The 12252-nt window shown below is 43.2% G+C and overlaps 1 protein-coding gene across 2 annotated transcripts; it reads left to right on the plus strand.

Annotated features, from left to right (window-relative positions):
• Positions 1–314: 314 nt before the first annotated feature.
• Positions 315–7545, plus strand: LOC139559635 (uncharacterized). Of its 2 annotated transcripts, XR_011671799.1 has the most exons (11): positions 315–689; positions 1660–1747; positions 1891–1960; positions 2122–2220; positions 2444–2504; positions 2613–2964; positions 3109–3378; positions 4454–6239; positions 6377–6449; positions 6564–7313; positions 7436–7545. XR_011671799.1 is itself a non-coding variant. In XM_071375795.1 (10 exons), exons 2-10 carry the CDS (start codon positions 1677–1679, stop codon positions 6707–6709), a joined length of 2928 nt encoding a protein of 975 aa, XP_071231896.1. In that variant the 5' UTR covers positions 315–689; positions 1660–1676; the 3' UTR covers positions 6710–7545. The 2 variants fall into 2 exon arrangements, 1 of the variants encoding a protein (XP_071231896.1); XM_071375795.1 differs by having other exon boundaries at positions 6564–7545.
• Positions 7546–12252: the final 4707 nt, after the last annotated feature.

A 12252-nucleotide genomic window follows, 5' to 3' on the forward strand; every position in this document is an offset into this window, starting at 1 on the left:
CAGTGTAGAGAATTAATTCAGGTCACACAGTCACCAGCTAGTTAACATTAACCCAGAAATAATAATTCTTAGTGTTTCTGATTTCACTCCAGTAGTGGGCTTACATCTCAGCTGTGTCATTATGGTCATCTCTGGCGATCATCATTGACATGATACAAGGGTAGTTTATATTTATTCGTATAAGTTTTATTCCAAAGATGAATGTGTCCACCCTGAAGTGGCAGTTTCGAGACAACTGAAATTCGGGGGGAAAATGAGGTCAAATCATGACGACGGTGATCTTCAGGTTGGAGATCTAGAAAGATGCCAGAGTTTCCGACTTGGAATTCCGATTGTTCCCAGTGTGGAGCTCGTTATGTTCGAGTTCCCATTGGTCTTGAACGCGCTGAAGTCGGAGATTTTCGAGTTCCCAGTTTTGAACGCGGCATATGTCCCAAGATACAAGGCAAGATGGTATACTATATAATAAGTGTAGCCTATTGTTGTCGTGGGGTAATTTGTTTTAATCTTTCGCCTATGACGTAATCTCGTCCAGAAATACGTCACTTGAACATGAGCGTGACAGGACTTCTTGGGTCAGTTCTTCATCAAGGAGTCAGTCCGTTTTCAGGCCTAACTACCATCAGTTAGGAAAGGACACCCGCTCAGACTTCGTGAGGTCAAGTCTGTCACAGAGGCTAATCCACGAGGTACATGTATGTTGATTGTAGACCACTGCGACCTGTCTAGCAGATGACCCGTCAATGCGTTGCTTGCCTCGGCTCCAGGCTTCACTCAGGAGACGAAAGCCTGTGGCTGAGGCTAGGAAAAGGAAATGCTGCCGTAGGTTTCTATGTAATGTTAAACGGACACGAGGCACACGCAGAGAAATGTTTCTCTGCCCCTTCTGTAAGGAATTTTAACCTTGTTGCCGCATGAGTTTTCTAGATGTTTGATAAACGTGGTTAACGTGTTGCTAACAGGGTATTGAGGATTAACATATGGGTGTCAAAGAAAAATAATGATTATTAGCTACGTGGTGGTGGGACTAGGCTATAGGGTGGTTTGGGGTTAAACGCATCCTCCTGTAATTCTCGCATAAACCACTATATGTCACCAACATGTATTTCATCACTTTCACTGGATGCCACTAGTCTTGCTCAACTAAAATTGTCATCTGTCTTATCTCAACTTTGTAAATCGCACCGACAAAACGGTTTTGAGGTACATTGATCTTTTATTTTGTTATTTACAAAAAGTTATATAGCTAAATAATTTAACAAAGTTAGAGCAGTTGCTAGGCCCTACATCCATTTCCGGACTTATTAATGATATGTACCCATTTGATTCTTGAAAAAACGTTTAAATGCCGCATGAGCTTAGTTCAATTGTCATATCCCATCAGACCCCAAATATAAGCTTGTTTAACTCCAATGTGTGTAAACAAAGTAAATGTAAACAAACACTATATACCCTCAAAACATGGTTCCAACTATAATTTTGATATAATGGACGGTAAGTCCTTGCATCCATAGCTCTGTCTATGAACTTGAGAGCGGTTACATGTCTCCAGCCCCATCCCTCAGCTTTTTTGCGAAACAACTGCTGATTGCCCCTTTAAAACCTGAAAACACATGCATTTAATTGAGTTGTGGGAATAAGACATATGTTTATCTTCAGACAACTTCATCCTAAAAATGTCTGACTACACTGTGAAGATCGAGGGAACTGGTCCCGAGGAGTCCGAGGCGTCCCCTGAGAAGTCCAGGTAGCTATTTTTAAAGCAAACAGAGACGACAGACTGACAGATCTAAAATGGATCTAGATAGATGCTCAACAACTACTTACGACCACTAAATAGACTCAACAACCAAATCTCAATGGTTAACTCAGACGTGCTGTGGCCTACAGGGACCCGTCTCCTGAGCCTGCTGTCCTGCCCGTGACAGATGTGTCCTTCCTTGGAGCAATGGAATACACGGTGAAAAATGAATATTGAAATTGTTGAAGAAATCTTGAGCATAAATGTATTTTTCTAATCTGCTGGGTCTAGTTAAAAACATGATAGCAATCTATAATCTACAATAGGTTATCTTGTACCTTTAGCCTAGCAAGCTATTAATCAGATTTTTACGCTCACAGAATGAGATGCTTAGCTCCCTGGATCAAGTGATGGACAGTCAAACACAAGAAAATGGTGAACAAGTGGAAGCAACTGAAAGTCAGAGGAAGAGACTAAAGGTAGCAATCATCTATTGTTACTGTCTGTACATTTCTCACAACCTGCCAACCTGCCTTCAAAAGCCAAGGGGACTCTCGTCAAACGCTATTAGCTCTTGCTCTTTTACCCAGTGTAACGGCTGCATTTCATCATCTTCATGAACTCAATGTGCTGTCAAATGTTATGATTGCTGCATTGCCTATATTACTATATTTGACATGGTTTACAATTGTCTCGAAACAGGGAAACCTAGGTTTGTCCTCTGCTGGGTGTTCACTTGGATGTATTCCAAGCTTTGACTCAGGTCAGTGTTTAATCTTTACTTGATTACTTTATTGTATCACTATGATAACACCAGCAATATGTCCAATGTGTGAGATAAGTGTCAGACATTTGATCTCCTTTCCTCTAGTGTCCCTTACATCTACGGTCAACACGGATAACAACTCAGGGGAGAGTCTAGAGCAGCTGCAGTACCAAGGGGTCCTGAGTGTGGATACATGTGATGAGGTGGAGGTCAAGGTGCCTGTAGATAATGACACCCTGATGCCCACAGTCATTGACTGTGACTCCTTGACAACCCTGGACCAGATAGCCTCCTTGAGGACTCTTCAGGAGGAGATGGACAGAGTGCTGGACATGGACACTGTGGATTGTCTCTCGAGAACAGTTAGCTTTGAAAGCAGCCCCATTCCGGAGAAGAGTGGAAGCACAAAGACATATTGCAGTGGTGTACGCTCGGCAACCCCCTACGCTTCAAAACCGTAAGTATTTTTTTTACCAATCCTGTGACAGCCTATGCTTTTCTTATTCTTACTTTAATTTTAAATGTGAAAGTTGAAAACAAGTCCTAGATCTATGAAAGTTATCTGAATAAACCCAATGTTGTTGTTCATTGTCTATTGTAGATCCCTTACATCTATTGACACACATGGGGCTGAAAATGAGGTGGAGGCCAAGGTGCTCAATATCGACTTATCTTCATTCACCCTGGACCGGATTTCCTTCTCCAGTATTCTTCAGGAGGAGAACGACAGAGTGCTGGACATGGACACTATGGATTGTCGCTCTCTGTCGAGAACAGTTCGCTTTGAAAGCTGCCCAATTCCGGAGAGGAGTGGAAGCTTGAAGACGTATTGCAGTAGTGTACGGTCGCCCACCCCCTACCAGTCAAGATTGTATGTTCATTTCGTTTGACTACGTTATTCATTCCATTCTCATTCTTGTAAGAGTTGAAAAAAGGTCCTAAACAGGTGGTCTATGACATCACTTATCTGATAGTAAGAGTTTTGTTGCAAAATGCAATATTCACACATTTTTCACATTTGTGTGTAAATGATTACTATTTTAATATTAATAGTACTGTTCTCAGAATTTGAATTAATAGATTTTAGATTTAAAATGTGTTTAGTTGCTAAACGCTATATATCCATTGTTTAACCCCTTACACTCGTGGGAATTGGCCTATATGGATAGGGCTAAATTAAAATGTTTCAAACAGAAGAAACATGGAAAGTATATACATAACCATGGTAGCAATTTGGAGATTATGGGGAAATTATTAGACTAAAGGTGAGGACACAACAGTTCACCTGACAAGACTGAATCCAAACATTACACTGTTGATATTATGCACATTTGAAATTTACTGTCGGCAACTTTTTGCTGCATTTGTTGATAAAGAAATCTGAAAACACTCTGGATACATTCAGTAACATAATACGAATATTCTTGAAAAATTTGTGCTTGGTGCAACATAAGACAAAAAAAACTACACGGGTTCGAGTGAGAGGTCTAACTGGGGTTTCCAAGTGGCCACATACCTCTCCAAAGTGTGCACACTTCCTAAGTAATTTCCATGCCCTTTTATGACTCAAGAGTCTTCAACTATAAGGTGCTTTTTTTTTTTTATCTAGCTGTGCCGTTGAAGAATTAGACCAAGCACACTTGTAGTTGTTTTGTTTAGAACCCAATTACTGTTGTTGTTTACGCAATCCTAAGAACGGTTCATTATAAATCACAATCTGGGTCAGGTGGGCATTATTTCAAAGCTTTTTCTATTGCCAACAAATTATAAAATACAATCTTACAGTCTTAGGCTTTCACAAGGTAATTCAGAGAACCAGATTGTAATTTTTTTGTGCATAGAATGGAGTCATGAGTGCATTCAGGACATTTTCTTCACAATGCAACAAACATTTGGAATGAAACTCTTTGTATGTTCCCAACGGTGTCCTTCATTGTCTATTACAGATCCCTTACCTCCACTGAGGCACATGATCAGGTTGCACACAGCTCAGGCACACAAGTGAGCCTCCAAATCCTGATGGACCCTCTGGTGGAGCTTTTTGGTATCACTCAGGATATGATATACACAGACGTCCAGGATAGAGTGATTGAAGTGCTGCAGGACATCTACTTGGCGGCTAACCAGCTAGAGCAACAGCTATTCCAGAGTGTCTTTGACAGGCAAGCCAGAGCCATTGTAAAGGCGGTAGTGCAGGAGATCAATGCCGCCCTGTCCAGGGCTATACAACAAACCTGCTCGGGATCACAATTACTTAGTATAGTGGGATCTGCCAAGCTCTATAGCAAAGATGAGTTGGCAGCGGTTGAGGGCCAAGGAGTTCCTTTGATCACCTCATCAGCAGAGGGAGACAGGGATGGCAACAAGGAAGGAAGTAGACCGTTGAAACATTGTTTTAACAGCTTTGTTCGTGTTTTGTCAGCAAAAATGAGGAGTATCTCCAAGGGGATCAAACAGAGAGGCGGGAGTGCACAACAAGAGCACAAGCTAGTTGTTGAACTGCCAGCATCATCTGACGAGGGTACAGAGCAAGAGGCAGCAGAGGAAGCTGGATCTAGTACAGTTTCTGAACCCTCTAGGAAGGAGATCACAGAGGTCAGTGAAGTTCTTCAGTCGGAATCTGATGATTCTCTACTTCCCTCCATTGGGGGAATGCTCTTCCACGTTGGATCCATGCCTCATACAGAGGATTCAGTGGAGCTATACGGCAGTGTCCCATCAAAGTTGACACCAGAAAGTATGGTGCAGGAAGAACGTGTTGATGAAGGCTTGTCTAATGCTTGTTCCAGGACAACTTCTTCAACCAGCACCACTTTCAGCATGGACGACGTCCAGAAGGCTGTTGCTACTTTGACCACTTCTGGAAGTGACAGGGGTAGAAGCATTATCACTACCCCAGAAATGCCAGAGCAGAGTCTGCACCACCAGGGAGGTGGACTGGACAGCCCTGTCTCTTCAGAGAGAAGAGTGGCTGGAAGTGGCAGAAAGAGCCCTGCAACTTGGTCAGATGCAGAGGGATTAAGTTCTGCAAAAAAGGCTGTGTCGGAGTTAATGGAGAGGATGGTGCTCAGCCGTGAGGATGCAGCGTCAGCAAAGAGCCTGGAGATCCTCCTCTCTGGCATTCTTCGTCCTCACACTGACAAGTTAGTCGACCAGCTGCAAAGCCTTTTGATGGTGAACAGCACACTTACAGCACAATCTGTGTCTGGCAGGTCAAAATCAGAATCTGCTCTGCCGAAGTCCAGCATGACAGGGGAACTCCAAAGGGAGATCTCAAGGAAGGGTTTGCTGGAGATAGCATATACTATCACCGAGAGATCGATAAAGACCCTTTTGGAGCAGCTGCTCACTGCCCTCCTCCCTCCATCTGCAGTGGTTGAGGTTGCCAGGTCATGTCAGAACATCCGACCAGTCACTCCCTCTCAGGTGATGAGTTCTGAAGTTAGCCCAGGATGCTGCAACCCTCTTTCAATGATTTGCCGTGTGATCATAGATGTCTTTACGATCACAAGACAGGTGGTTGAGACAGCCAGTGAAATGGATATGTCTCCCCCCGGAGAGAACATTGATGAAAGGCTTTGTAGCAACATAGCGCCACTGACCACTGATTCAACCCCATCTGTCCACCCGATCAACCGTGAGTGCAACAGATCTTTGGTCACCAAACCAACAAACAAAGTCAAGAGCTTGACATTCTCATTTCCTAAGCTCCCAAAGATCAGTCTCATAAAGGTAAAACCCAGTCTTCATTATTTTGGGCAAGGCATTGAGATCAACTTGGACAGTAAATGTATTGGTATTTTGACTGCAATCAAAAATAAATGTTAAGCTTGTTTGAAATTCTTCTTTCCTCACGTTTAAACCATCAGAGCAAGAAAGTCAACAAAGGGGATATCGCTCCCCTTGAGACCACCAAGGATCCTACTGATGTCGACTATAGTAGTATGTAGCTAATAGATTACTAACTTTGCTTTCAAAAGCATACAGGTAGTACTATGCATGCATGATCAGTGTTTTCTGTTATCCATTTTCTAACGCCACATTCTTTGTTCACAGTATTCTGCACTACTCCAACACCAGAGAATGCACAACGACAAGAGGAAAATCTTGCCTCCTGCTCCTCACAGAGGAAGGAGAGGCCAAAGAACCAATTATTTTTAATCAGGGTATACTCTGCCATGTCTAGGCATGACAACAGCTAGCGTCAGTAGAAATGTCCTTTTGGTTATTTGGCAACACAACCAGAGAACCATCTCGCCACCTACTCCACAACGAGGAAGGAGAGGCTCAAGAAGTGTTCATTTTCACTGCCATAACCAATCATTTCAACTCAGTCCTACTGACATCCCACTGGGCAAAAACTGGTTTAATCAACATCGCTTCCACATCATTTCAACACCCCCAAAAATCTACACGATGAACTGATAGGATTTACAACAAGTCACGAATGTCAGAGCATTTCGTCTTTTTTTCACCCAACTTTTAATCTAAATCCAATGACATGGAGATTTTTTTTAAACGTTGAAGTGACGTTAGTTGACAACTCAACCAAATGTAAATCAAAACTAGATGTTGAACTGACATCTGTGCCCAGTGGGATTTACTGTTGTCAGTCTTCTACACGGGTTTTGCAACTACATCAGAGGACCATCTTGCCTCCTACTCCCCAACAAGGAAGAAGGGGCCCAAGAATTGTTACTCTTTTGTCAACCAGTCCTTTCAACTCTTTCAAAACTCATTTCAAAACTCTCCTTTCACCTATTAATCTCATTCACGAAGCTTCCAAAGAAATATCTCAACAAAAATGTAAGTGGATCTCACTCCCCTTCTGACCATCCAGAGTGAGACATAAAGCATGCAGGTAGTGTTGTGCATGATCAGTATTTGTTATAATCTGTTTTTTAAACACCACATCCTCTTGTTCATAGTGTCTACACCACCACCAGAGGAGGAACTTGCCTCCTGCTCGTCAATGAGGAAGGAGATTCCCATGAAGCGTACTTTCACTTCCTTCAATAATAAACTGCCACTTCATGCATTCATGAGTCCTTTAGTGAAATTTATATTTTAAAAAAGTAGAGTGGAGAGATCGACAAAGAAGAAAATTAATGGGCATTCAAAGTTCAAAGAAATCCTTCATGACATTCTATGAGTCTTAATGAGACTCCAGTGGTAGAGTTCAAAATGGACTATATAGGTCTGGCTGCCAAGCCTGTAAATCCTATTCTAATCTATTCTCCCCTTTGGACTCAAATATTGATGAAGTCCCTGGCAGTCAGGTTCATGTGTGACACGAATGGTCTGACAAGAATATTTGCTATGAGTAATACACCATTGTAAACCATGAGGCAATCTGACCATAAATAAATAGGCTTTCCATTATATACTGTGATCCTGGCTTCAATCACACATTCATTAAGTTGGTTGTAACAGATGATAAAACAGTATTGATTACTCAAATGTTACACAGACGCCCAAAGGTCACTAATACTGATGGCGCAGTCTTCTATCCACCTATTGGCTAATATACAGTAGCTACATCTATCATATAAACACACTCTAAAGCCTGCTTCCCATCAGAATGTGCCTTGTTGATCAGAGTCCAGTGGGAGTCATGAGGCTGGAGCACGAAGTCTCAATGGGTGTTAAGGTAAATCAGGAGATGTGCGTTAGCTCTTAGCAGAGTGTAACACACCTATCTCTCATGTTTAATGCACTTGATCCATATTCAAGAGTTGATCGAATAGTCCAAGTAGTCGGTTCCAAGGAATCTGTATATTAAATGTCTAACAGATGAAGCCACTTGTGATATAAATATAGGTATGTCGAATCTGGCACTCAAATGGTGGCATATTGGGACACAATTTAATGTCTCACCTGTAGATACTATCCCCTTATGGCATTTCTTCTCTCTTAAATTACCTTCAAAGTAATTGTATTTCTTTGTGAAAATGCTGCTGTAAGAAGTTTGTTCTCTCATCAAATGTCTGAGATCAATCTCATTTTGAAGGGAATTTATTCAGCTATATGACTCATGGTATGTTCTCAACTACATTAATCAAAATGTATGACCCAGTGACTTCATCTCCATGCATTATATTATTTGGTCATTCTGCATATTTAAGAACAACAATTTGCCAGGAATATCAGAAATTAACACACAAACACAAAAAATAAAAATCAAGGAGGCCAAGATGCAAACATATTATTCATTTAAATCCATAATGAAAATAGTGATACATTAGAAATCTCTGGCAATGTTTTCCATTGGGAGGTCTAATCGTGACACCATTCGTGGCATTTGCAGTTCACGACCTCTTTTTACAACCAATCACTTTTTAGACAGTTCCCTCTCGTCCAATCGGATGAGGTGATGTTGGAGCGTGTAGTTGTGTTGTTTTTAATTTGGAAGTGAGCGAATCAGGGAACTGTCAAGCGGTAAAAAAGAGCACCGCATATTTTCCAGAGTATCACAGTTGCTATAGCTTCAGTTAGCTAACCAACTTAAACCCTAGCAACCTGTTGATTGATGTAAGCAGGCTAACGTTAGGGGGGGGGCAGGGCAATGTGAATAGTCTGGGTAGCCATTTGACTAGCTGTTCAGGAGTCTTATGGCTTGGGGGTAGAAGCTGTTTAGAAGCCTCTTGAACCTAGACTTGGCATTCCGGTACCGCTTGCCATGTGGTAGCAGAGAGAACAGTCTATGACTAGGGTGGCTGGAGTCTTTGACAATTTTCAGGGCCTTCCTCTGACACCGCCTGGTATAGTGGTGTAATGTTAATGTTAGTCAATGCCAAATCTTTTCAGTTTCCTGAGGGGGAATAGGTTTTGTTGTGCCCGCTTCACGACTGTTATGGTGTGCTTGGACCATGTTAATTTGTTGGTGATGTGGACACCAAGGAACTTGAAGCTCTCAATCTGCTCCACTGCAGCCCCGGTCGATGAGAATGGGGGCGTGCTCGGTCCTCTTTTTCCTCTAGTCCACTATCATCTCCTTAGTCTTGATCACTTTGAGGGAGAGGTTGTTGTCCTAGCACCACACGGCCAGGTCTCTGACCACCTCCCTATAGGCTGTCTCGTTGTTGTCGGTGATCAGGCCTACCACTGTTGTCATCTGCAAATTTTATGATGGTGTTGGAGTCGTGCCTGGCTGTGCAGTTACGAGTGAACAGGGAGTTTTATGATGGGAGGGGGCTGAGCACGCACCCCCGAGGGGCCCCTGTGTTGAGGATCAGCGTGGCAGAGGTGTTGTTACCTACCCGTTACCACCTGGGGGCGGCCCATCAGGAAGTCCAGGATCCAGTTGCGGAGGGAGGTGTTCAGTCCCAGGGTCCTTAGCTTATTGATGAGCTTTGAGGGCACTATGGTTGAACGCTGAGCTGTAGTCAATGAATAGCATTCTCACATAGGTGCAATAGAGACTGCATCATCTGTGAATCTGTTAGGGCATTATGCAAATTACTGGGTCTAGGGTTTCTGGGATGATGGTGTTGATATGAGCCATGACCAGCCTTTCAAAGCACTTCATGGCTACAGACGTAAGTGCTACGGGTCGGTAGTCATTTAGGCAGGTTACCTTAGTGTTCTTGGGCACAGGCACTAAGGTGGTCTGCTTAAAACATGTTGACATTACAGACTCAGACAGGGAGAGGTTGAAAATGTCAGTGAAGACACTTGCTAGTTGGTCAGCGCATGCTGGCAGTACACATTCTGGTAATCCGTCTGGCCCTGCGGTCTTGTGAATGTTGACCAGTCTAAAGGTCTTATTCACATCGGCTGCGGAGAGCATGATCACACACTCTTCCGGTACAGCTGGTGCTCTCATGCATGTTTCAGTGTTATTTGCCTCAACGCGAGCATAGAAGTAGTTTAGCTCGTTCGGTCGGCTTGTGTCACTGGGCAGCTCTCGGCTGTGCTTCCCTTTGTAGTACGTAATGGTTTGCAGGCTCTGCCACATCCAAAGAGCATCTGAGCCGGTGAAGTACGACTCGATCTTAGTCCTGTATTGATGCTTTGCCTGTTTGATGGTTCATCGGAGGGCATAGCGGGATTTCTTATAAGCTTCTGGGTTAGAGTCCCGCTCCTTGAAAGCGGCAGCTCTAGCCTTTAGCCCAGTGCGGATGCTGCCTGTAATCCATGGTTTTTGGTTGGGGTATGTACGTACGATCCCTGTGGGGACGACGTCACCAATGCACTTATTGATGAAGCCAATGACAGATGTGGTGTACTCCTCAATGCCATTGGAGGAATCCCGGAACATATTCCAATCTGTGCAAGAAAAACAGTCCTCTATTTTAGCATCTGCTTAATCTGATCACTTTTTTATTTATCGAGTCACTGGTGCTTCCTGCTTTAATTTTTGCTTGTAAGCAGGAATCAGGAGGATGGAATTATGGTCAGATTTGCCAAATGGAGGGTGAGGGAGAGCTTTGTATGCATCTCTGTGTGTGGGATATAGGTGGTCCAGAGTTCTTTTCCCTCTGGTTGCACATTTAACATGTTGATAGAAATTAGGTAAAACTGATTTAAGTTTCCCTGAATTAAAGTCCCCAGCTACTAGGAGCGCCGCCTCTCTGGGTGAGTGTTTTCTTGTTTGCTTTAAGGCGGAATACAGCTCATTCAATGCCATCTTAGTGCCAGCCTGACTGTGGTGGTATGTAAACAGCTACAAAGAATATAGACTAAAACTCTCTTAGTAGGTAATGTGGTCTGCAGCTTATCATGAGAAACTCTACCTCAGGCGAGCAATGGCTCGAGACTTCCTTAGATATTTAGCCCCAGCTGTTGTTTACAAAAATACATAGACCGCCGCCTCTTGTCTTACCAGACGCCGCTGTTCTGTCCTGCCGGTACATCGTATAACTAGCCATTATGTGTGAGATGAGTGTGTTTCTTAGATTTTTGTGTGTGTTGGGTTTGTCTGTGATTTATTTAGGCGTTCATTGCTTCTGTGTGTTTGTATACGTGTCTTATATATGCATTGCCATTTTGTCGCTGATGGCATCTCTTAAATGTATGCCAGTTTTTCACCTCAGTCTACCTCATCCAGGGCTGTGTGGATGGAGGTTGCCCTCTCCTCAGGGAGAAGCTGGGTTGCCTGCGTCAGGAGAACGACTCCCTGGAGAACAGACAGCTCTTTAGGGACCTGGAGGTGGCCCAGATTGAACTGGGCAGCTCCAAGACCAAGGTACTTAGTGAGAACAACCATGAATGTGAAGATCGTTGACGTTCACTAGGTGGGGATGCTAAATGTTCTCTGTTTCTCTGCTCTTCCTTCCCTCAGGTCTGTCTCCTGGGCTCCACAGTAGGGGCTAAGACCTCCAGTGTGACTGTCACGAGATAACAGATCCTGGGCTTGGAGGCCGAGGTAGAGGCCCAAGCCAAAGAACTCCGGTAACTAAGCATCTTGTAACTAAGCATCTTCTCACATAACCATAAAGCCCTGAACTTCTACACACACCTTTGTCCTGAAATTCTGAAAATGTTGTATTGTTCTATTTAGTTTTGTCACGATACCAACATTTCCCAACTTTAAAAACATTAGGCACCAAACAGAATTTAAGGAGCACCAGAAAGATAGATATTTTTATACAGTTTAGGCGTACATTAGGCCTACACGAATCCTACCTTTTGAAGTACATCTCATGATTAGCAGAGCCCTTTATTTTTTTCCTGGGCCAATCAGATGTGCCTTGACTTACTGTCAAGTTACCAGATTGTTAGCTAACTAGGTAACATGACTGAA

The sequence above is a fragment of the Salvelinus alpinus genome, chromosome 30, assembly GCF_045679555.1.
Source record: "Salvelinus alpinus chromosome 30, SLU_Salpinus.1, whole genome shotgun sequence".
Lineage (NCBI taxonomy): Eukaryota > Metazoa > Chordata > Actinopteri > Salmoniformes > Salmonidae > Salvelinus > Salvelinus alpinus.

Bases quoted from the DNA above. Each gene is read 5' to 3' on its own strand.
- LOC139559635 (XM_071375795.1), top strand. From the start codon at position 1,677: ATGTCTGACTACACTGTGAAGATCGAGGGAACTGGTCCCGAGGAGTCC. The intron at 1,748-1,890 runs GTAGCTATTTTT...TGTGGCCTACAG, and splicing joins GCGTCCCCTGAGAAGTCCAG to GGACCCGTCTCCTGAGCCTG. The intron at 2,221-2,443 runs GTAGCAATCATC...GTCTCGAAACAG, and splicing joins GTCAGAGGAAGAGACTAAAG to GGAAACCTAGGTTTGTCCTC.